Source organism: Leuciscus leuciscus (genome assembly GCF_965113295.1).
Source record: "Leuciscus leuciscus genome assembly, chromosome: 14".
NCBI classification, from domain to species: domain Eukaryota; kingdom Metazoa; phylum Chordata; class Actinopteri; order Cypriniformes; family Leuciscidae; genus Leuciscus; species Leuciscus leuciscus.
The window spans coordinates 10,902,922-10,927,842 of NC_138738.1; the positions used below are offsets into that span (position 1 = coordinate 10,902,922).

General features: G+C 35.3%; 3 protein-coding genes across 5 annotated transcripts; 2 read left to right on the plus strand and 1 right to left on the minus strand.

The window, feature by feature from the left end:
• The first annotated feature begins 4,275 nt into the window (after positions 1-4,275).
• On the plus strand, positions 4,276-8,860 carry trub2 (TruB pseudouridine (psi) synthase family member 2). Its single transcript, XM_082137186.1, has 8 exons — positions 4,276-4,519; positions 4,660-4,794; positions 6,926-7,000; positions 7,086-7,147; positions 7,358-7,439; positions 7,943-8,015; positions 8,121-8,257; positions 8,359-8,860. The coding sequence occupies exons 1-8, from the start codon at positions 4,402-4,404 to the stop codon at positions 8,739-8,741; spliced, it is 1,065 nt and encodes a 354-aa protein (XP_081993312.1). The 5' UTR covers positions 4,276-4,401; the 3' UTR covers positions 8,742-8,860.
• A 453-nt stretch (positions 8,861-9,313) lies between these two features.
• hdhd3 (haloacid dehalogenase-like hydrolase domain containing 3) lies at positions 9,314-10,716 on the plus strand. Its single transcript, XM_082137196.1, has 2 exons — positions 9,314-9,806; positions 10,088-10,716. The coding sequence occupies exons 1-2, from the start codon at positions 9,477-9,479 to the stop codon at positions 10,481-10,483; spliced, it is 726 nt and encodes a 241-aa protein (XP_081993322.1). The 5' UTR covers positions 9,314-9,476; the 3' UTR covers positions 10,484-10,716.
• Positions 10,717-10,848: 132 nt separating this feature from the next.
• tgfa (transforming growth factor, alpha) lies at positions 10,849-23,879 on the minus strand. 3 transcript variants are annotated; one of them, XM_082137201.1, is made up of 7 exons: positions 23,425-23,879; positions 20,278-20,415; positions 18,555-18,669; positions 17,412-17,561; positions 16,217-16,326; positions 15,297-15,317; positions 10,849-15,159 (listed from the first exon to the last, which is right to left on the minus strand). In XM_082137201.1, exons 1-7 carry the CDS (start codon positions 23,543-23,545, stop codon positions 15,152-15,154), a joined length of 663 nt encoding a protein of 220 aa, XP_081993327.1. In that variant the 5' UTR covers positions 23,546-23,879; the 3' UTR covers positions 10,849-15,151. The 3 variants fall into 3 exon arrangements, with proteins under 3 accessions (XP_081993327.1, XP_081993328.1, XP_081993329.1); XM_082137202.1 differs by lacking the exon at positions 23,425-23,879 and adding an exon at positions 20,567-20,697; XM_082137203.1 differs by lacking the exon at positions 15,297-15,317.
• Between the last annotated feature and the right edge of the window lie 1,042 nt (positions 23,880-24,921).

Below are 24,921 nucleotides of genomic sequence, written 5' to 3' on the forward strand. Positions count from 1 at the left end.
AAAATAAATTATAATCAATTAAAATTAAATCCATAAAATGATCCCATGATGGGAACCCCTAAAAGGTTCTATAAATGAAGCACCTGACAGAACCCTTTAATGTTCTATATAGAACCTTTTCTTTAAAAAATGTATAGGCGGGGGATTTTTTTTTTTTAATTCAAACAAAACAGGAGAGTAGAACACAAAGCAAAATGACTCAGCATCCTTGCGTATCAGTAACATTATGAAAACCGGTATTTCTAACAAAGACACAGTTCAGGTTATCTGTTAGGAATATTCTCTTGGGAAGCATAAAAGTTAATATTTTGAAAAATATAATGTTTTTGTCTTGAAAGTCAATAGGGTCCAACATTCTTCTTTTTGTCCACCAATAAGTTGCAACATGCAATAGTAGTATATTCTAGATGAAATGTTAAAATACTTGTCAGTCTTCCTTTTTTCTATAGGACTGATTTGCTGATTATTATTTTTTCCCTTAATTAACAATAAATAAATAATAAATAAATGATTCAAAATTCAACAGTAGTTGGTTAATGAATGGATATTTCCTTCACAGACTCATGAGCAGTCTGGAATTCATTAGTCTTATATGAGCAACTTTTACTGTAAAAGTTACCTCTTAGATACTGTATATGGCAAGAAAAACTGATATTCTTTTATATGGATAACACATTGCTAGCGTAAACAGACTCTTTCTGTGCATTTCTGTGCTATGGAAATGGGCGATTAGATTTGGAACACGTGTGACAAACACCTTTTGGTTTAATCACCTCAGCATCCTGATATAGGGATTTGCAGCTAAGCATGTACTGCAACACAAAGAAAACTAATTGTTCACCGTCACGCTCAATTTTAAATTAGCGAGAAAAAAGACACGGTTCAATCAGGACATATCGTAAATCACCGCTTAAATCTTGTATGAATACCTTCTGCTGTCCTAAGCTGTTGTTCTCAATCACGCGATCACACCTGTTGCTCACTCCCTTATGTTCAGAAATTCATGTTTTGAACATTTGAGCCTATACAATAGAGATAAGTAATAGCAGTAAATGGCAGGTGCATAAATGTCTGTTTGATAATCCTGTGGAGACAGTGACATTGTCTTAAAACAGGTTTAAAACTCACTACACTTTGAGAAGTGAAATCTTCTGTTACAAATAGAAAGATTTTTTTCATTTATACTCGCTATTTGCTATAACTAATTTCTTAATTGGTCGCATTCAGCAATGTTTCTGATTTGGCCTGAAAAATACTTCTCCACCCTAACATGACAGTATATGCAGTGAAGTGGTTATATGCAAATAATGAGGCATAAAGGTCATTGCACTCTATCATATCCTTGTGGTTTTGGTTGGTGACAGCTTAGTTATGTAACTTTTACATGCCCAAAAAATGGGGAGAAAACAAAGACGTACCTCTTTTTTGAGCTCTACAGAATTCGTGTCAATGCACTAAAGGAATTTTGAAACAGTTTCTTGTGATACATATGCTCACGTGTTCTCTGTTTGGTGAGACATTAAGAAAAGGTTCAACAATATGGGTGTATACGTGTATAAAGTATTACATCATATGACATACAGTATATTTATTTTCAATTCAATGAATTCAATGCAGTGTTATTTGTATAGTGCTTTTACAAATCAAAATACATTTACATTTACATTTAATCATTTAGCAGATGCTTTTATCCAAAGTGACTTACAAATGGGGAGAAGAATAGAAGCAGTTCAACTAACAACATCTATGACCCTTTTAGTCTAACGTCTAAAAGTAAAAAAATAAAAATAATTCTATTTATATATAGAATAGAAGAGAAGAGAAAGTGTTAGTATTAATGGATCAAGTGTTGGCGAAATACATACCAGGATGAGGAAAGATGAGGAAAAAACTTTATCATCTAAATATTTAAATATATTTAAATACATTTCCATTTTCCATTTCAGCTCAATAAAAGTTCAAAGCTTCATTTCCATTTAATTCCATGTTTGAATGCTTTTAAAAAATCCTTTTCCTCAGTGGAAAACTACAGGATTGCTACGGTAACAGAGGGCACATAAATACATAGGCCTACTTTTATTTTATAAGCAAAAAAAATACCCTTTTCATAGTTGTGCTTTTACTTTTGAGCATTTTTATTTTCATTTACTGTCAATTACATAATTGCAACACATTCTCACACCCAAGGCGTCACTTTTTTTCACTTTCAACCATGCTTCAATATCTGACGCTCAAAGCACCCTTTAGCGTCCATATGTGACGCTTCGGTTATGGGTAGGTTTAGGCGTCATATAACTGACGCTTTCGGAAGCGTCGATATTCGACGCACAAAGCACCCCCTAGCGTCAATATGAGACGCTTCGGTTGGGTAGGTTTAGGTCTGTGGTAGGGTTCTGCGTCTCATATGGACGCTAAAGGGTGCTTTGAGCGTCAGATATTGAAGCATGGTTGAAAGTGAAAAAAAGTGAGATTATGTAGGCTGTTTTTGTCAGTGTACTGTTCATATTATTATTTGTCCTTTCACAGATACTCATCAGTTCATTAGTCTAATCAGTAATAATTTATTAGTAATATCCTATAATTTTAAGGACGAGTGTGGTCCATCTGTGTGGTTTGCTTTGATTCCATTATTGAACATAAATCAACAGTATTAAAGCAATTTTTCATAAAAAAAACAACAATAACGTGTGCATATAATAAACTGTGCTCTTTTATTGGGGACATGTAAACTTTTGAGCCACACCAATATTTCTGCTTGTTACCCCATTACACATCTTTATCAGCACTATGACAGATTATTAATTGTACATAGAACTTTAACATTAAACCAAACCACTGAAATATGTTTTTCTAATAAGCTGATGTTTGATATCAGCCTTTTATTGTCTTTAACGAGTAAATTATGACTAACTGACTGTAAAATGATGCCATAAATAATTGTAACAAAGGTAAAGGTCAAAGCTTCATTTTAGCTTACATTTTTAACAATGGAGAAGACTCTTTAAAATAGACCTTCATGGCAAATGTCAGTGAATGCATGAATGCCCCTGTTATTTGTTTAAAGATTTACTTTGTTTACCTGCTCAAATGATTTTATCACAACTGCAATATATGTTTTGGGAACACTAAGCATATTGTGTAAACAATATAATATTTAATCATACAGTTTTGTGTAGCCTATTTTTTGTCATGTGAACCACACCTGCTCTATCAATAGGTGCGGCAGTGGTGTAACTAAAGACATATCTTTCAAAATGAAAACTGCTGAGTTTTACACTTATCTCATCAGCTGATTTGAGTTTATATCAGTGTGGTTTTATTACATTCACCATTATCCCAAACCACTATAAGAAAAATATAATAAGACTTTTAGTTTACACTAGCATTTAAGTTTGGATATAATTCTCAAAATTGTTCTATAATTTATGAGTATTTTGAATTTGAAATAGGCGGTTGAATCCAACGAGGGGGGAAAAAAACATTAGTGTAATTACATTTTTAACAAAATCTCTTAGTTAAAGCAACAAACATAATAATGTTAGTACAAGTTAAATAAGTTAAGATATTGTTTAACCATCTTTTGAAATGTTGATGTACTAATTTGATAACAGACTGAATGTCTAAAATTATTAGATTAATCAACTAGGCCTACACAAAATGTCACATTTATTATTTTAGAAATGAATGAAAAATGATATTGAGATTATGGGGAAAACCTAGGCTAATTTATTCAAATTCAAACAGATATTATTATTTATTTTTTTGCGTAATACAAAATATCAAACAGTTGTTTTTGTCCTAAAAATATTGTACTATAAAATCTGACATTTATGAATTACATTCTTGTCCTTTTGTTGTGTTGACATATTTCCACCTTTCAAAGACCAGGTGTGGTTTTACTGTTTTCACTTGTTTACACAAGACCTAGCCTACAACACAATATGATGAGACTGTAATAAAATTCACAAAAATATTCCAATTTAAGAGGGTTTTGAAAGAGATGCTTACAAAACCATTGCTAGAGAAAAATGCTAGTAAAAAATAGACCTTGTGAGGTCTAGACCTTGTGACACCTTTTTTTCCACCAATTTGAAAACTAGCCCAGGACAGGCTCCCGTTTATTAAGAAATGTATGATGGGAAGACGACAATGTTATGCATACTTTCAACAATTACCGGTCAATACCTTGGCTTGGCAGCATGGCGTTCACGTTGAACTGAAGTATTTCATCCAGTAAAGGGCGCTACTGTCACTGTGATGCTGTAACACCAGTAGAAGAAGACGGTCACGTGACGCCAGAAAAGCGTGTGAATTTGCTGCTTCCATGCCTGTCAGTCATTCCGGTCATTTACTTCTTGTTTATATTTGACTGATGCTTGTAACATTTATTTCTGGACGAAAATGACCACGCAGGCTGTACGTCTTTTCCGTAGAATGGATGGTCTGTTTGCTGTGTACAAACCGCAAGGAGTTCACTGGAAACTTGTTCGTGACACCATAGAGTCCAATTTACTGAAAGGTAGTGTCTGCGTCACTTGTTCATTAAATGCATTGTAGATAACGAGTTTACTTTCTTTGTGATAAATTATGATTTATTTTCATTTTTATTGTGATACATGATTATCAATACAACTGAAATCTGCATCTTTCTCTCTCCAGAGCTGAACTCCTGTCCTCCACCAGCTCCTCAGCTTGCAGTGAAGTTCCAGCTTCTGTCCAGTGGAGAGAACAACGGCTCCAAAGATCTCATATTGTCCCCCTCTATGCTTCCCTCTCTGGCAGACCATCCTCTAGGTTAGTGGGTAGACCTTACAAAAACATGTCCAGAGGGCTGTTCCATAAAACAAGATTAGAAAACAAGCCAGGCTTATTTTGGTTAGTCAGACTTATTGATATATAGATAGATAGGTCATAATACAATATATATACAGGTTTTCTTTTTTTTACTGGCTGAATGTTTTGTGCCCAAGATTTAATTAGATTGTTTTAAAGATTTATGAATACATTTCTCTCTGGTTTTATTTGACAGCTGTAGTACATGTTTATGATTAGAAGAACATTAGAACACAATTAAAAAAAATAAAAGCTTTGTAAAGCAGAAGTTAAAATCACAAAATTAAAAATAAATAATTACAAAAGCACAGTATAAATTTCAACTGGTAAGATGAATCTGAGCTTAGTAATTGACAGTATAGCCTACATTTGGGGGGGGGGGGGGCGCAATGGATAAGACACATGCCTTTGGTGTAAGAGACCCGGGTTCGAATCTACTGTGAGACACCAATGTGTCCCTGAGCAAGACACTTAACCCCTAGTTGCTCCAGAGGCGTGCGACCTCTGACATACAGTATATAGCAATTGTAAGTCGCTTTGGATAAAAGCGTCAGCTAAATGAATAAATGTAAATGTACCCCATTACAATAGTCCCTTTACAGTTATTGCTATCATAAAAATACACTTGTACACATCTAATGACCAAATAACAAATATTATATATATATATATATATATATATATATATATATTATGTACTTTATTATGTCTTTCAATTCAAACACATTCAACAGAATTATACAAATGGACAGTTCCTTTAAAGACATCATATTTTCCCCCAATAAATATTCCTTATTTTTCCTTCTACTTTTTTTCTTTTGTGATAATACCCACCAACACATAGCCTAAAAAACACACGATTAGAACAATAACCAAAAAGTACATAGTTAGACACTTTTACATATGATTTAAGGGGGAGAAGACAAAAAAACAATAAATAAATATTAATAAAAATGTAACATTCACATATTTATATCAAACTCTTATAATGACAAATAATTCCTAATAGTTATTCAAGTAATATTATTTGAATATCAAATATTCAATATTAAATAAGTAAATAAATAAAATTAACAAATAACTAGAAATAAAAGGGAGGGAGGGTTATATAAAAAGTAGTTAATGTAGGCGAATATATATTCCTTTATTTTATGGAATATTCTTTGATTTTAGAGTTGCACATATCTTTTCAAAATGTATACATTTGCTCTTAATTTCATGTTATCCTCTCCATAATGTACTTTAGAAACTAAATCTACTCATTTAAAACTGGGGATTCTTGCTTTCTCCAAAAAATTATTGCATTAAAAGCTGTAATTCTCAGAATTCTAAATAAGTATACATCATCTTTATTAAGTAGCATAGGTCCTATACCCAAAACTATATTTTGTATCTTTATATATTTAGTTTCTTTAAAAAAAGTTCTGTTTACTGAAGTACTTCTGTTCGCTAGAAGTTCATTGCAACTTATCCAACATCCTAAAGATAAATGATTATAATTAGAAGATATTTGTAGTGTTATAAAATATCGCTTATTAATTTTCCAAGCAAAATTATTGCGCTCCTATTTGGCGCAGCAGCGCTCGTTCAATATGAAGATTAGCAGCAAAATGGATACATTTGCACGACTTTCTAACATTTACAGATGGAGAATATAACTGTAAAATGTAAGTTTTGCACTGAGGGGGAAAAAAAACAATGTCACAAACGCATAAAACAGCACAAAATATACGCTGTTTGATGGTGGATCGATTTGATCCACGATCGACCTCTAGGGCTGCTTCAGAAACGCGTGCACACGCAATTATCTAGACTAGATAAACCTGGATCAAATTAGTGAGATTGCGTGAACTTCAATTAGCTTTTATGGAACCACTTTAGCCCCAACTTATTTGTTAGGCTCATTCAAGTCCGGTTTTGGAGTTTAATCCCCGCTTGTCTAAGCGTCTTTTATGGAACAACCCTCAGGTCACCCCGAAATCAAAAGGAAAAAAATCATATTACAAAGATGTTTTTTTATGCATTAAAGGCAGTGCAACAAATACTACCATAATGTACATATATCTTGCTATTCACTTTTCCTCTGTTACAGTTACAGGGCCGCAGTTTCACAAGGTTCATGTCGGAGTTGGTCATCGCTTGGATGCTTTTTCCTCTGGAGTGTTAGGTGACCGACAATTGAAACCCTGAGTTCTAAAGTGATTTAATGTGTGATGTGTCCTGTGCTCAATTCTCTCATGTTTCTATCTCAGTTTTAGGTGTTGGGAAAGGAAATGGAGTGCTGGAGCATCTGTGCAGATCACATGTAACCAGGGTAAAGGATTAGGCTCTGCCTATATTTATTTTATGTAATAGTTTATCTCACATTTGAATGCTTTACTGTTTTTCTTTATTTTATATCTGCCTGCCTAATTGATTCCGAATTTATAATAAGTGATGATCAAATCATAACTGTTAGCAGACGTGCATTAATTGTAATAATGACAATTTTATGCAGACTTTTGTGTTTGTTTTATATCTGAAGGACTACACACTTGAGGGGGAGTTTGGAAGAGCCACCAATGATTTCTCTCACACAACCCGAGTCATAGAGAAAACCACATACGGTAATTTGTACATTACAATAATTATCATAACCTTAAATTCTGCATGAAATGGAAGTTCTGATAGTCTTTTCTTCCATATTGCGAGGTATATCTGAGTGAAATGGCTTCTCAGACTAGAAAAAAATGTTGGGTGGTACTTAATTTTGTCCATCAGGAATTGATTGTATGGTTGTTGTGGTTTTCTATTGCTGTGATGTCATGTGACTGAGTGACAGGCTGTGCCGAAAAACATGTCATCAGAGAAGCGATTTGCAGGAGTGGGAGGGGAGGTCATTTTGATTAAAGATTATAAAGACAAATTAATTAAATAATGATGTGCACTGATAAATCATTTACAATAGATATTTCAATATTCCATAAAAAACAACAATAAGCGTACATTTGGTTTCATGGTGACTTTAATATCAAGAAACTGCTATAATAAATAACAAACATATTTGTTATGTATGGAATACAGACTAACAATTTGTAGTAAAATTTGTCTTTATATTATGTCTTTTTAGACCATGTTACCCAGGATAAACTAGAGAGAGTCCTTGCCATGATACAGGGAGCCAATCAGAAAGCCTTAATCACGTGAGTCATTCTTTTACATATTAACATTTCATACTGTCAGACTATGTGTATACATTTGGTTAATGCATAGTGTGTTTCTGAGTATGTTATTATGTCTCTCTGCAGGTATTCTCAGATGGATCTGCGCACTCAAGAGGCTTACGAGCTTGCAGTGAAGGGTTTGTTGTATCCTCATGGTAAAAGTCCACCTATTCTGACTGGTCTGCGATGCATACATTTCAATCCGCCACATTTCACATTGGGTTAGTACATTGAATAACATATTCTGTACATATACATTAGTATAGGTTTGCTTTACTTGTAAGGCCAGTAACCACAAATTTGTTCTTTTCTACACAAAAAGAGGTCCAGTGTGTGAATGAGACTCAGAAGTATCTGCGTAAATTGATTCATGAGGTAGGACTAGAGCTGCGGACTTCTGCTGTCTGTTCTGGAGTGCGTCGTACACGAGACGGTCCCTTCAAAGCAGAGAATGCTCTCACTCGACAACACTGGACTGCTGACTGCATTATACAAGCTATTACTCACTATCGCAAGACTACCCGCAAAATCAGGAAATCTGGGATGCACGGGCAGACTGCTGGCCAGTTGAACTCGAGCACAAAGATCCAAGAGCAAATCGGAAGTCAAATTGGACAGTCTGATCAAATAAGTCAAGAGCATGTTGAACTCTCAAGCCCTACTTCTGATAGGATTGTGGACAGAGTGACACCTGGGACTGGGTGAGGGGAAACAAAACATGAAGTTAATTTAAAGGATTTGATTTCTGAGTTTACCTGTTCACTATAATTTATAGATTTGTTATACTGTCATTGTGCATCAATAAAAAAATATATATGATGTTCTCATTGTCAATTTTACAGTGTTAAATGTTGGTGTTATAAATGTAGATAGATCACACACACACATATACCAAGATAGATATTTTCTTCTTTTAATCATCTTAAAAGGACAGTAAAACAAGAGTAGTGTTGCACAATTAAGTGTTTTCAGTATAGGACGAGAACGCGTTTAAAATACTACAGTTTAAATAAACAGTTTTAAAAGTGGAACCATTGATCGCTTGATCAAATCCTGTACGGACGTTTGTAATGACGAACTCGTTCACGTGGTACTTGGTACTTTACTCAGCACTTTTCAGGATGGACCAACCACAGTTGTAATGGCTTACTAAAAACGGCATTTCAATAATTTAATTGCAGGTGCGAATTTATTTATTTATTGACAGAATCAAATTCTTTCAATTATTACATTTCAAAAGGTTATTGTTTTAATGGTTCAAAAATGTCCCCAGCACCACAAAAATGTCCCGAGTCACCAAGCGCCCCCTAGAGGGAAACTCTTTTCACCTCCTAGTAAACCGTCTGTTTACCTTTTGTTACATTGCTTTCTAGCACTACGTTACCTTCTGTAAGGTTGTGTGTTTGTAATTTGTATGATCAAAGCGTTGTCAGTTTGGTGATGCGAGTGCCAGTGCGTTGGGTATTATGGGATGTGAAGGACACACTGTTAAAGGTCCGGCGCTCGGTTGGGGAGCAGTACTGCAGCGAAGCAGAGCGAGCAGGACTGAAGCTGCCAGCGGCACAAGTCGAAACTGCTTTCAGACAAGCTTACCGGCAGCAATCCACACTATTTCCCAACTATGGCAGAGCTCAGGGAATGGACAGCCAGGTCTGGTGGACTGGACTAGTGAGGAGTACTTTCGTCCAGTGTGGGGTAGATGACCCTGCTCTACTTGATAAACTAGCCAACAACCTCTATTACAACTTTTGTGGACCAGAAAACTGGGAGGTGAGATTTTACTTTTAGATATGAAATAGCAATTTTTTCTTCTAACTAACATTGCTTTTTCAGCAGTTTTTTATTAGTAATTCCAGAAATCCCCAATAGGGGTCGCCTGTTCAATACAAATTTCCATTGCCAGTTATTTCTTACCCTCTAAAATGACTAATTGAAAAGCTTGAATGAATGCGTGATGCCAGACAAGTACATTCACTTATGCTCAAGTGTCTTACATTATATTTAAATCTAGGAAGATTGTTTTTCATAATCTCAGATTGTGTCGTCATTAGGTGTTTCCTGATTCTAATAGCACCCTGAAGTTCTGCATTGCTTTGGGACTGAAGCAAGGAGTTGTTTCCAACTTTGACAAGCGTTTGGAAGGGATCCTGAGGGGATGTGGCCTTCTCACTCACTTCTCATTTCTTCTGACCTCAGAAGAAGCTGGGGTTGCTAAACCAAACCCTGCCATTTTTACCCAGGCGCTGGTGCGATGTGGTGTGCAGGCCTCCAGTGTAGTCCACGTTGGGGACCATTATGTGAACGACTACCTGACCTCACGCTCATTGGGTATTCGAGGTTACCTGCTTGACAGACAAGATTCTCATGGGCACCTTGATGTTCCCACACAACATAGACTACAGAGCCTAGATGAATTACCAGCTCGATTGCAGCAGGATACAGACTGAGACATTACGTCTGTTGATGTAATGTTGCTGCAGGATTAAACTCATTTTTAAATTGACCATATTTTTTGCAGTTGCCCATTTCGAATGATGAAACAGAAGATGTAAGCCTGAATGTCAGAATGTGGGAACTGGGGAGAAAAAAAGTTCCACTTTAGTTTTAATAAAATTATACTGCCACTAAATTATACTGTTGTTATATTGTTGATCTGCCAATAAATTACACTTTATTTGTGGCAATTGTCTGATTGTTATCCACTGTGGTTTCTGGTTAAATACTGATCGGATATAAGTTCTCAAATACAAAAGTAATAAGCCATATTGAATAAGTTCATATAATGCTATATTCAGAAATCAAAACTCGGACCCTAAACCAATTCTATTTCAGAATTAGAAATCTTACATTGCTTTCCCCTATTATTATTATTTCATAGCACTCATAACAAAGTGAATATTTCTGAAATATGGCATTTGCCTATTTGTTAATTTGGTCTTTTTGTCCTGGTGCAGAATACTTTTTGTAAAAAAATAAATAAAATAAAAATCATTATGGTGGTCAGCAGATGGCGCTGTAGTAGCCTACATTATTATTGGTGTGGAGACTGATGGGAACCAAATATAACCATATGCATTTTCATTAACTAAATAATCCAAAACAAAAGCGTTTATATAATTTGTTTTTTTACGTCATTATCCGAATGTTTCAGAACAGAAATTCTTGAGTGATATAGTTCAGATAATAATGTCTAAGGACAATGGAAGTATTTCTGTAGAGCGCTGATATGATTGTTTCCCCGCCGAGGCTGCTGTGGGCGCACGTGGAGGGAGATCACTAACCCTAATACCCAAATACTCTTATTCCTCCCCATCTGCTCCGGCACAGATACCAGTTATGGATGGACATTAAAAGAATATCAAATTGGACGAGAAACGAGATGGCAAAAATATAATAAAAATGACGTATTCAAAACTGTTTAGTGTATTTTGAATTACTTTTAGAATATTATGAGGGCAAACACCAGCAGGACATCGACTGTCCTCTTCCACGTAAGGTACAGAGGCGCTGTTCTCGGGAGTATTTATTTACCCCGGTGATGTTCACGTAAACTAGCCTACAACTGGAATACCGGTATATCCTTTCTTTTGTGTTTCTATCTCCCTGCTCCGTAAGCCTATTTTACGGGAGTTCCCTCAGCAGAGCGCTTAAAACAAAGCTGGCTTTAGAGGCTCAGCCAGTCGGCTATGAGGGGCTGTGCTCCAATCCAATTGAAAACCTTAAAGGGATTGGCAAACCCATCAACAGAGGATCGTGGCAGGAGAAGAAATGGAGAGGAGATCGAGGTTAAGAGCAGTTAAGATGAAATATGCAAATAAAGATGGGAAGAAAGACGCATAACTCTTAAAAACAAAGGTTCCAAAAAGGGGTTTCCACGGTGATGCCACAGAATAATATGGTTCTATGGAATTACTGTGGAAACTTTGGAATCTTATTTTTAAGAGTTTCCCCAAAGAACTTTTTCAGTGAACAGTTCTTAAAAGAACCCTTTTTTTTCTTAGTGTGAAGAGCATTTTAACAATCTTAAGAACCTTTTATGCAGTGGAATGGTTCCATGGATATTAAAGGTTCTGCATGGAATCATAGATGCTATAAAAGCTTTATTTAATAAGGAAGGATTCTTTCCTGGGGCACATGAGGAAGAAAAAACTTCTCAATCTATAAATAGATAAATAAAATAAGTGGAGAGAATTGAGGCAAAATAAATAGGGTATGAGCACAAAAGGCGAACAAATTAAATGAATTAAAAAAATACTCACGCAATGTCACGCAAGCATTTTGGTCACTCATGCGCAAGCTTAACTCCTCTCGGCCATAATCTCTAGAGTCCTTCCCCTCATCTCACAAAAGGTTTAGCCAAACAAACAAATAAATAAATTGGTGAGCAAGTAAATAAAAGAGCTGAGCTTTTCCCTCAGTAAAAAGAGCACTCTGGCAGCGGGCTTTTTGTTGAGCTCTGCCTGAGGTTTTCTGTTTGCATTTCCATTTGACCCTTTTAAAATATTCAGATGATGGAGGATGTAAATGGACAGAGTGGTTTAAAGAGAGGAGGATAGCTTGGCAAAGGGGGAAAGAACATGCTTTATAAAACATTTGATGAAATAAGAAATCATAGGGAAGAAAGAATCAGGTTGAGCCCAAAATTTGCAGCACTTTGTGTTATTTGGAAAAATATGCAAACTTAGACAAAGAGGTCAAAAACACTCAACAAAATGTCATACAGCCAAGCATGTGACAGTCATATTGGAATCATCTATCTCTAACCTTCATGCTTAACTAATGATCAGTGACAGTCAAGAAAACACCTCATTCTCCATATACAGTACAACCAAAATAATATTCCCACGCACTATTTACAAAGTATTTTTCCCCCAACATGAAACAAGACAGCATTTTAAAGAGAAAGACGTATGGTTTTTACAATATATCATACATGAACGTCAGTCAATAAGCAGATAACCAGGTTCAAATGGGATTCATTTGGAACAAAGCAAGAGATGCAACACTGAGCATCATCTTTGGTGCAAAGGCCAATTCAGAACATCCGTTATTCTATGATGACATCGCCATCACGGCTGACTGCAATTCCACATCTGGAAGTTATGCAATGACTGCATGTTACAAAACTGTTCAGTCCGAAATACCCAATACTTATAGCTTTTAACCAAAGTCCTCTCAAAAAAAAAAAGAAGAAAAATACATTTGATCAGTCCGAAGTTAAACACAAATATGCACATTTTCTTTTCATTCATTGAACTCAAAATTATTTTTTACATAAATGTAATCAATCACATTTAGTTGCTTACATATAAATCAAATATTTTTGTATTAAGTCGCAGGATCATTCAAATATAGATCAATTGATAAACCATCTTGAATCTGTTTTTTCAGGCTGATCATTTACAAAGACCATAACTCAAAAATGTCTGAATGAATCCCATCCAACTTAAAAGTGCTTTTGGGATCATTCTATCAAATTCCTATGATTCTCCACACATTGATCAGACTTCAGCAATTGCTTCCATGATCTGATACCAGAAGACAGCCAAGCTGACCAGGTTAAGTTCTCTTTTTTTTTTTTTTTTTGTGCTTTATCAATGGCATATTTTCTATTTGGAACATCACCTCATTTTAATATAGCAGTATAAAGATATATAAATATTTCTGACACTATACTGGAAATTCATTCCAAAGGAGTCAATCAACATTTTTTTATAACATGAGATCATTGGCAAAAGCTTGGGGACAGATAAGATAACAAGAACAAAATTAACACATAATTTAAAAATGTTCAGTGTAAAAGCTATCTTGCATAATAAGTTGAAAAGCATAATGTGCTTCAAACTGAATATCATCCATTATTATTGCTATTACCATGGCTTTGAGCCTCTGCATGCAATGACCCAATGAAGTGAGTTATCAGTGCGTGAATAGCCATCACCAACATCCATCATGGAAAACAAAGTGCAGATTTAAAGATGATTGTGTTAATAGTTTCTGAAATGTACACTGCAAAAGTGCACAGTGAAATACGTGCAATTATGTGATCAGACACGCATGCATCCAATCATTCCAATGTGAACATGCAGATGTCATGTGACGCCACACCGCTGCTGAATATAGTGCACATACCGAGGCTCCATTTACCTTACAGATCTTTGATAGCACATTATGCAAAGCACTTTCTGTGCATGAAGGAAATATTGAGTGGGATTTGTGAATCTATGCGTAACTGATGAAGTTACATGTCATAATTGTGAAATTTCCAAATTTTGGATAAAAAAAAAAAGATAATACATAAAATATTGATTTCCATTGGGGTAAAAGTGTTATGTGTAAGAGATCATATTTGTCCCTCAGAGTCGGCAATAGTCTCTCACGTTTGCTGATTTGTTATCATTGTTATAAGGAGATCAAGTTAAAATAAATTGGCAAAAGTTGTAGGTCTATTATTACATGCTAATTGACTGACTTAAATTGTCACAAAACAAATCTCCCGTTCTTTATCCATAACGTGATACAGAAAATGTGATATTATATCATTGTTAAAAGGTTGTTATATCTTAAACTACTTTTTAGTGAGTTGCACATCCCATTAAAGGCATATTATAAGCCTTTTTATAATAACGGAATTTTAAAAGCCCAAAACCGGTAGAATGTCGTCTCATACATCTATAAGGATATTTATAGCTTTAAGATAAGCTCTGTTAGTAAGAATGGTTTCTCTAAAACCTCTCTCATCATCTTTCACTTCCAGATCAGTTGTTTCTGGCCACTGATCCGTATATTTTTCAAAAGGGCCCTGTCTCTACATCACTGGATCCTGTAGTTGATTTCCATGTAGCTTGTTCTGAGTTCTTCTTTCAGAGTTTCTCAGTTTTTGAGTTCCATCTTTAACTCTTGTCATTGCTGTTGTTGTTCCAAAAATATCCTTTTTGAAACGACTCAGTCTGTTTGAATGTAAAAGTTCCACGTTTGATTGGCTTCTCCCACTGACCACATCGAAATGCTCTCAATATGCGCTTTGCTTACCAACTGTGCGAGTCTGTAGCTTGAAAAACGCAGTCATAGTGAAGTCCAGGAGTAAGGTGGAGGATAACTCCAGATAATGCATGTCAAACCACTGAAAGGAAAAAGACAGAAATGAAAAACGAAATGATTAAGTCATTGCAACCCACTTTTTTTTACATAATAAGACTCTGGGAGAAGAAAAACAGAAGGGTTTGATCAAACTACACTAAGACGTTTCAGAAAGAGTACCTTGTGCATAAGGAACATTTTCTGATGAGATGAGAAGACAAGAAGATGGAAGTGGCAGAGAAAATTGACAAAACATACACATGTAAGACAAATATGACACAATGTTTTACTTCAACCTGATGGCATGCGAATGTATTGAAATGTTATTGTGGAAACGGTCACTGTTCTACCTAACAATTAGAAATGCCTGACGATGCTGACAAAGTATGTGACAACGTCCTGTTGACAAATCTAATTAAAGGTTTGCAATACTCTGTCAACAAGCTGCACAGTGAGCAGACTGGCAGTGATAACTGAGGGTATTTGTATGGACAAAATTCCAACAATTCCATTTCTAATTGCATAATTATGTCTGGGAATATGTTGTACCACCAGTGATCACACATAATCTGCCCACTAAGACACAGAACATATACTCACAACATAACATGAAAATATGTTACTAGACTAAAGTTTAGACACACTTGACTGAATCGTCTTTAAAGATTGGGGTCAGTATGATTTTTTGAAAGAAATTAATACTTGTATTCCACAAGGTCGCATTAAGTTTATCAAAAGTGATAGAAAAGAGTTTTACATTTTTACAAAAGATTTCTATTCCAAATAAACACTGTTCTTTTTTTTATTTTTTTATGTTTCACCCTGACCAACTGAAGTTACCATATCCTACACTCTCATTGGTCTCATGTTCATTGACAGTCTTAGGACAGAGTGACAACAGATGGCTAAACTAACAGCTTAAACCCTTGAGCAAAGACAAATCATAGGCCATTAAAAGTTAAAGGCCTCGCACATATGCTGGTCTCAGTATGCGAACACCCCCTATTGATGATCATAATTAGGCACCACATGACATATAACACATCACCCAACAGCTCAGCAAAAAAAGTAGTAAAAACGGAAATACAGCACTAAAATACCTGTTTCTGAGTTACAGCAGGATGTCCCACCCGTCAGAATACTCCTAGGCTTCTCCGACCAACACGAAATGGTGTTACCTCGCCCACAACCACCCCGTCTCCACCAACAACTAGAAAGACAATGTGTGAAGTCTACAAATGACCTCTTTCACCTTCCACAAAAAATGACCTTTCAAAGTTTGTATAGTACAGCTTATTCAGCAAAGACAGACCAACAGAATAGACACTAACAAATAACTTGCTCTGGGAAAAAGAAAATATACATATGTATTAGATATTAGAATGATCAGTGTTGGGTGTAACATTAAAAGTAACGTGCATTACGTAATCAGATTACTTTTTTGATGTAACAAGTAACGCATTGCTTTATAAATGCATTAACATTTGAGTTACTTTTTTTTTCACGTTTAAAAAAAAAGTAAAGTTTTGCACATTACTTTTCAGTTAAGTTAATTTGCTTTAACATTTTTTAAACTACTGAATTAAAATTCTTCTCCACAACAGTCACTAAGACGAGCACAGGTACAGATAAAAAGTACAAAAGTAACAAAACATTACTTTTTCAATAAAAAAGTTATACACTAACAGTAGGTAATATAACCTGTAATGTGAAGAGATCTTTTGTATAGCATTACATAGCTCTAGGGGTCAGGAAATATCAGTCAGAATATAATAATATTCGAAATTTGTTTTAAAAAGAAAATAAGGTGTATGTTAACAGGCTATGTTGTTGAATGCATTACTGAGTTAAAGACTTTAAAAAAAGTTCTCAGTGAAAAAACACCTGATCAAGTCTCAGCCAGGTGAGAAAAAGTAATGCAAAAGTAGCGTAACGCAGTACTTTCCATAAAAAGTAGCCAAGTAACGTAATTAGTTACTTTAAGGAGTCACGCAATATTGAAAAATCACTTTATTAGCGTTCATCAACACTGAGAAGAATGATTTCTGAAGGATCATGTGACACTGAAGACTGGAGTAATTGCTGCTGAAAATTCAGCTGTCATCACAAGAATAAAATTACATTTAAAATACCTTACAATGGAAAACATTTCTTTTAAATTATATAAATTGTCAAATAAATGCAGCCTTTCAAAAACATTTTAAAAAAATCATAATTATTCCAAACTTTTGACCGGTACAAAACAAATTGACAAAATGAATCAAATGAAATGTGTGCTAAATGAATAATACTCACTTTAGTAAAGTGCAGAGCAGCATGAGTAGGACACTGCCCACCACACATAACACCAGCATGGTGGCCACAGTCTGCTGCCTGTGGTTAGACGCCACCACTGCCAAGAGGTCTGCATGTTCACATCGCATACCCATAAAGCCAGGATGACATCTACACAAACATACACAAGTGTCCATTTTATTATCATTGAAAAAATATGAGTATATATTCAATTGATGTTAGAAAAGTCACTTAATTCCAGAATGAGGAATCTTTCAGTATAATGTTCATAAAATCAATCAAATTAACAAAGTAATTTGGCATTTTGTGGTGAACTACTACATACGGATGTGGACATGGAGAAAACAAATTCCCTGACAACAGGAGGCTTGACAACAACTCAGACACAAGCACCAACACAGATTTGAATTCTGCCATTGTGCCAAATGTATACACGGAAAAGCAATAAAAGGACAAAACGTGCTTGTCTACACATGGACAAGCTCAATGAACATGCTGTCAGCGAGAATTTATCCAAGTGAGTCAGCAATCAAAATTCATGTCAGACCGCTTAGGCTTTTTCATACTGGCATGACAAATACAATTTATTTCTTGTTTTGTATTTCCGATTCTAATCCTACTATTATATAAATATATATGTTGGCTGAGCAAAAAATAAAATAGGAAGGGAAAAAAACAACAAAATACACATCCGTTTTTTTTTTTTTAAATCACAATCGCACTATTAGGATTTATGGAAACTGTCTTTTTTTTTCAATGATCAAGATGCACAACATTTTATTTCACATATAAAGTGCCATAGTGATGCTGGTGGTGATGGCACTAAATAAAACAGCACACCACCCTTATCCGTTCTCTACACTCAGAGCACTCTGTATGACCTTCTGACGAAAGTTGTTTACAGCTGTTGTAGAACAAAGCCACCACTATATCAACTGATGAATATATGGCAGAAAATGATAAGACTGCTTGAACACACATCTGATTTGATTGCTTGAAAACAGACTGTCTTAATGATCAAATTTGGAAAAAAAAACTAGTGTGATCATGAGGATTGTTAACAGACTTGGGGAAGTCAGAGTGCAGCTAAATTAAACACAGCAAATTCTTAATATTCAGTCTGAAAAAAATCTCAGGACTTACACACATGCAGGTGTCTCCTCCAGGATGAGAAAGCGGCACGTGCCGTGAAAACAGAAGTGGCTGTGGGTGTCAGGGCAGTCATCGAAGTGAGAATGGACAGCGGCTGCTATAAATTCTTTAAGAACAAAATAAAGAGAACTTGGGTTTAATGCTGACATTAATGACAATATCTTGTTTAATAAAAATAAAATAAAGATCTAGGCAAGAATTTCTTAAAAATGTATTTGCAAATGTTTTGCCTGATGACCATTGCCTTGCATCTCGGTTTCTCATAAATTTGTATACAACCTGCAAGATTACTTTACCACTTTACCACAAACAATTTGATCTACTTCAATTAAATACCAGCCTTTGTTATCATCAAAGCTAAAGCAAAATGTGTGATATTTTGTGGAATGCACTGGTGGAAAGGAAAGTAGAAGTTCTCAGCCAGGTTACAAATCAGAATGAAATCAAAATCAGAATATTATCTGGAATATCATAGCCCTTTAGTTTCTATTATTTCAAGACGCGCCAGTTTCTCAGACTCTATCCTCCCTAAGGCACATATTTGATCTAAAGAGAGTACAAAAGGAGACATGGTGTAAGACAAGAAAGAGCAAGACTTAGCTAGGATTACCGGTCAAGATCTGAGGTGCTTTCTTAAAATGGACAAATTCCCTTGTCTAATCATTGTGAGCTTTGTCTACAGAAGGTATTTACATTGGATGAAAACTGTCTGCTGTATAATGAGTAAAAAAGCAAACTGAAATTGACAATGGATGAAACCTGCTGTCTTTGTATTAGCAGCCCACAATTACAATGTGTGAATTCATTGTGAGAAAAAGTATGATAAAACAAGGTGTCCACGACTGGAACTCCATGAATTGGGTACAAAATTGGGTCTAAACTGTTTTTAAACAAATAGCCAGAGAAAATAGGTGGTTAAAGTTGCGATGAAATGGAAGCAGCGACAAATATTCTGTATTGTGATGTGCATCTGAGTGAAGCAGATTATTGAGAAAACAACAAAAGAAAACAATTTAGGGCTTGGCTCTATCCATTGGCTGTTGATTGGATTTTAATATGTGGGATGTAAAATTAATGCGAGCTTTCAACTTTGAAATGGCCGGGTTTAAGCATTAAGACTAAATGATTGGAGAAATCCAGCATGTGTCACTAGAGGGAAGTCTGTCATTTTCACGGGAAGATCGAGTTAAGCAAAATGAATTAAACATTACGATATTTTAAAGGTTACTAATTTAGTTTCATAGGTCTCCTACAATAGGTTTACATGCATTCAAAAAACAATACAATTTTCTCATAATATACACTGCATCATCACCTCTTTTCTCACAGTGTCTGAAACGGTTCAATAAAGGATTCAGGTCTTTTTAAAACCACTCCTTTCCGAGAGCCTACTCTGCTCTGATTCGTCAGATGGCCCAGTCTGTTGTGATTGGTCTACAGCTAACAGCATGTGTCAGAAACACAATAAAGATTGCATTGGTTTTAATTCCATATCAACTTATCAATTCTAGCCAAGTCCTCGTCTTTTTGAAGATAGTGCAAAGTGGATTTGGCTTCGCAGGGCAGAAAAGGTGTCTTCTCGACATGTTGACAACTACTGGAATTGCTGACGGCTCATTTCAGGCTATTCAGAATCCTCATTCAGGCATATATATTTCAGACCTTTGAAGCCAAAAAAGAGCTGAGCAAAAAGGAAAGAGCAGACTGAACATACTTCTGACACGTGTAGTAGTAGTGGTTGTCGTCGAGCTGCTGGTGGTTGTTGTGGTAGAGGTGGTAGTTGTTGTGGTGGTTGCAATGGTCGTTGTTGAGGTAGAATTCTCTTGTACCTGCCCATATGTGAAAAGGGAGCCTACAAATCAAATACAACAAGCACATATTCAAAATCAATAGCACTACAATGAAACAGTAGCATTGTTGAGGACAGCTAAGTAGGTGTTCAAAACCTTTTAAATATCCCTTCTACTGACTCGCAGTTAAATCTAGTTTTGTAAACCTCTTACCCAAATGTGAAAATGAGGATCCAATAGAGTCAAAAAACACCAGACTCATAACCGTTACAGCAATGAGAAAACAGCGGAGCAACAGCATCACACACAAGAGAGAAAAAGACTTGAGTGGCATCTAGCACAAATGAGAAATAGCTACTTAAATCCCACTTACTTTAGACAATTAAAATACCCTGGAACAATAGTGGGAGTTTCTGACTTCTAACCTTCAAACTATTTTGAGAACAGCTACAGCGAATGACTGGGTTAAGATAAACTAAAGTGGATTTGTGAAGCGGATCTCTCCACATACAAAAGACTACCTGATTTGCTGTGGTGCTCATATTACACAACAAGGTTTCTTTTCATCTGTTGCCTGACACAATGCTGATGAGGTGGACAAACTACAAGACATTTTGTCAAGAGGCAGTCCCGACCAACAGTGGAAAAAATGTTTTCTCACATAAATTCGAGCAAGTGTTTGCGAGATTTTGCCGTTGATACCATCTGCACTGTGATTGGCTGGATTAGTTCCACCTGGTCGTTTCACGGCACACAGTAAAAGATCACATGGCGATAATTTCAGATGTCAACACGTCTGTGACTGTTCGACAGGCTCTGATCACATCGCTGACCTGCTCATATTTAACGAGCACTGGCGACTGCAACGAGCACTGATCCTGGGGTTTTGTCACAAACCTTGGAAATCTGTCTGCGAAAGCAAAATCCAGCCAAAAGTCGTGTAGTGTGAGCGTGCCTTAAGATGATGCCAGAAGAATATTTGTCATGCTGTGCCTAATGCACTCTTATATTTACAGAAAATGACAACCACCAAAAATCCCAAAGTTTATCGCTCTGTTTTAAAAGTTCCCTAGAAAGAAGGTTAAGGCATCATAGGTGCATAGAATCGCATTTGTGATGAGCTCAGATCTTGGCAGTTGAGTCAAGAAAATGTTGATTATAAATAAACTTATTTCATTCAATGCTTATTAGAGTATTGTCCATTAGCTTAGCAACATGTTAACACCAAACTACTGAAAATTAGTTGAGCAACTCTTGTGAAGAGCTATTTGTGTGGAGCTATTCATTCATAATGGTTCATGAGATTTATTATTATTAAATTGAATCTGTATATCATGTCTAATTAAGGACTTTTTTTATATTGACAGCCCTACAAAACAAAAGCCCCATGCAAACTGATGCACATGCCATCTGCATCTGTAAATACAAATTTCAATATTTCCAGATTTGAACAGTCTAATGTTCATTGTTGTGCAACTAAAATGGTTTGGAAGAGAGTCTGGGACCTCAAGGCATGTTCACATTCTGTGTGCACAGGGACTTTATGAAAATTCCTGTTAAATGAGAGGGCAATAAGTTTCATTGAACTGGAAAGCTCTTCTGGTTACAATAATGCTTTAGTGTTAATATCCCATGCCATGTTCATATTTAAAACATATGCACCCAGCAAGCAGGAAGGGGTTCACAAAATACATTGATAAATTGACATCAATACATTTTAAATTAAACTCTTGTCAGAGCCGTGTTACTTTGAACATATATTACCTGCATGTAAAGAGAAAATAAAATAAGGTAAATAAAAATACATTTAAAAATAAGATAGGATAAAATAAAATAAAATAAAATAAGGAAATTCATCACTGTGCACATTTTTTGTGGAACACAAAATAAGCTATTTTAAAGAACATTAGTAACCAAACAGTTTTGTTGACCATTGATTTCAATTTTATGGACAAAAGAGCACCGAGACTTTTCTCAAAATATCGACTTTTATGTTCCACAGAAGATAGAAAGTCATACAGATTTGGAACAACATGAGGGTGAGTAAATAATGACATAATTAAAATTAAATGAGTGAACTTGTTATTTAAGTTAAGAAAACAAGGGTGTTCCCAAATTACCAAAAAACAGCCATTCCTTAACTATCGGTGTACCAAAATCACTTTCTGAGATAATGGGACCTGATATATGTCTTCGAAAAATCAAATAGCTGCTACTAGTACAACCACTCAGTCAATAAAATGAGTTACTTTAGGAGGCATCAGGCAGGTTTATGAATGCCATGATGTACTACATATAAATATTTGCTTACTATTTAAAGCACAGAAAGCAAAAACACAAATGATGTCCTGGAGATTTTTAATTTATTTAATAAAACTTGACTGACTTTCTCTCACTGAAACCGCTTGCCTAGTTAGGAACGTGCCTTCGTAGGGACAAAGCCATAAAGGATGGAGACTAAAGAATGGCTCTATATTTAAACTAAGCCCTGTTAACCTTGTTAATGACAGGAGCAAGACTACTGAGCCAAAGAAGCTGCTGGACAAAAAAGGAGAGCAAGCAACTGCTTCTTCCACGTCTTGGTAAACACTGACAGCACATTTTGCATGCTATCAAGCTGCACAACAATGCAGAATAATTATATGTTGGACACCCAAGTTCTTCACTACTAATGATGTGACTGAACAGCAGGTGTCAGGAGAAAGGTGGACCCCTCTAAATGTGTTTAATATTGATGACCAGAGTATTGTCAAATCATGATAAAACTATATAAAACACTACTGGAAAATCACATGCACATCAATAAAATAAGTTTAAAAGCTTCATCCATAGCTCACGTCTTTAATTCAACCTCTGAATCAAAAAGATTCTAATAGTTTGAGTAAGCTTAAATCCACTTGAGGCATTGGCATTTAAAATGTGGCAACATCCTATAATCATTTTCTTGTAAAGGACAAGACTTCAAATAATTCTAATATTTGCTTAATTGACGTAATATTTACATTTCAAAGTTATCTAATAAAATAATGCCAGTAAATCGAATGAACACAACATAAAATACATTTACTCACCGGTGAGAAGAAATACTGTATCCCAAAAAGCACGATACATCATTATAAGGCGTTTATGTATGTGACTTGTTGGTGAAGGATTCGAGGCGTCGTCTATTAAATCAATTATCTTTGCCAACATAGATGAAGTCACGCGCCTATATTCTTGAGATTGGCTAATATTGTTAATATTCCGTCACAGTGGTCAGAAATATGACTGCCATAGTAAAATTGTGTTCGTCTTTCTTCATAGTTTCATGTAACGTTAGCCTACTCAACACAATTACGGCATGCGTCAATCCAGGTATTTTGAACTTGACGTCAAACTCCGTCTTACCGCTGATATAGAAACGCTAACTTTTTTCTTATTCACTATGATGATAAAGATCAGTGGTAAAACATTGTTAAACTACAGAATTACTTTATAAATTACTCATAGCGCAGGACCCTCTCCACACCCAAGTTGACATCCTTCTGTTGTGCATGCGTGCGTGAGTGTGCGTGCGCGCGAGCGTGAGCTAAAGAGAGCAGTGCATTGCTGGAAACCGCGAGTGTTGGAGCACAATTTGTTTAAACGTCTATTAACAAATTTTTTTCGCAATGAGTAATTTAATAATACATTTTTTAGCTTTCATTATATAAGCACGCATATTTTATTGTGGACATTGATTTTCAGAACTATCCTGAATAGTGAAGTGAATAAAGTTTTAATTTTATTGTTAAACGTTTATTGTGTTTGAAAAAAAGAGTGATATGCAGTTTTTATTATTAGTGTCAGATTATTGTCAGTAGCACATTCCTGGTTACACTGGCCTGGCTACCTCTTATCTATTGTCAAGTTTACCTTTACATGTGAGATGTGGCGTAGCTGTTTCCAATCCACTCCCACGGATAGCTATTTCTTTACCTGGTTAAATATATTTCCTCAAGATTAGATTACACTGATGGCCAAAATTAGAACATAGTATATACTGGGACACTCAAAAAATGTGGTTATGTTTAAAATTAATTAATTAATTAGAAAATTTCTCTAAATGTTATATGACATTTTTGTGCGTTTTCTAATTCATAATTTGGTTGATCGTTTTTTGTGGAGCGGAAGTTTTGTCCAGGTTTTGGGTCAGACAATTATGCATTTATTTGCGTTACCTAATCTACCTAAATAGAAGAGTTTATTTGCGTTACCTAACAAGAAGTTGATCCAAAAATCAACCAAAAACCAAGCCTTTACCTACACCTTAAAACTTAATTGTAAAAGTTTCAGAAGAGTGCAAACGTCAAGAGTGCAAAATTATAATAATGTTATGTTGCCCTCTAGTGGAATAAATGGATAAGCTCAATATTATTTCAAATCTTGCTATTAAATGCTTCGATTCCATTAAAATGACATAGTAGGCCTATGCTGACTGAATGTAAAACAAGCTAAAAGCAATTTTTTATATATCTAAAATAAAATAAAATAAAATAAAATAAAATAAAATTCAGTAACACAATAGGCTACAGTTTTATATAAATTCC

Coding starts and splice junctions, on each gene's coding strand:
- trub2 (XM_082137186.1), top strand. CDS start 4,402: ATGACCACGCAGGCTGTACGTCTTTTCCGTAGAATGGATGGTCTGTTT. Junction 4,795..6,925: donor TCTGGCAGACCATCCTCTAG/GTTAGTGGGTAG, acceptor CCTCTGTTACAG/TTACAGGGCCGCAGTTTCAC. Junction 8,258..8,358: donor TCCGCCACATTTCACATTGG/GTTAGTACATTG, acceptor CTACACAAAAAG/AGGTCCAGTGTGTGAATGAG.
- hdhd3 (XM_082137196.1), top strand. CDS start 9,477: ATGCGAGTGCCAGTGCGTTGGGTATTATGGGATGTGAAGGACACACTG. Junction 9,807..10,087: donor GTGGACCAGAAAACTGGGAG/GTGAGATTTTAC, acceptor TGTCGTCATTAG/GTGTTTCCTGATTCTAATAG.
- tgfa (XM_082137201.1), bottom strand. CDS start 23,545: ATGTTGGCAAAGATAATTGATTTAATAGACGACGCCTCGAATCCTTCA. Junction 20,416..23,424: donor TACAGTATTTCTTCTCACCG/GTGAGTAAATGT, acceptor TTTGATTTGTAG/GCTCCCTTTTCACATATGGG. Junction 15,318..16,216: donor CTGCTGTAACTCAGAAACAG/GTATTTTAGTGC, acceptor TCATCTCATCAG/AAAATGTTCCTTATGCACAA.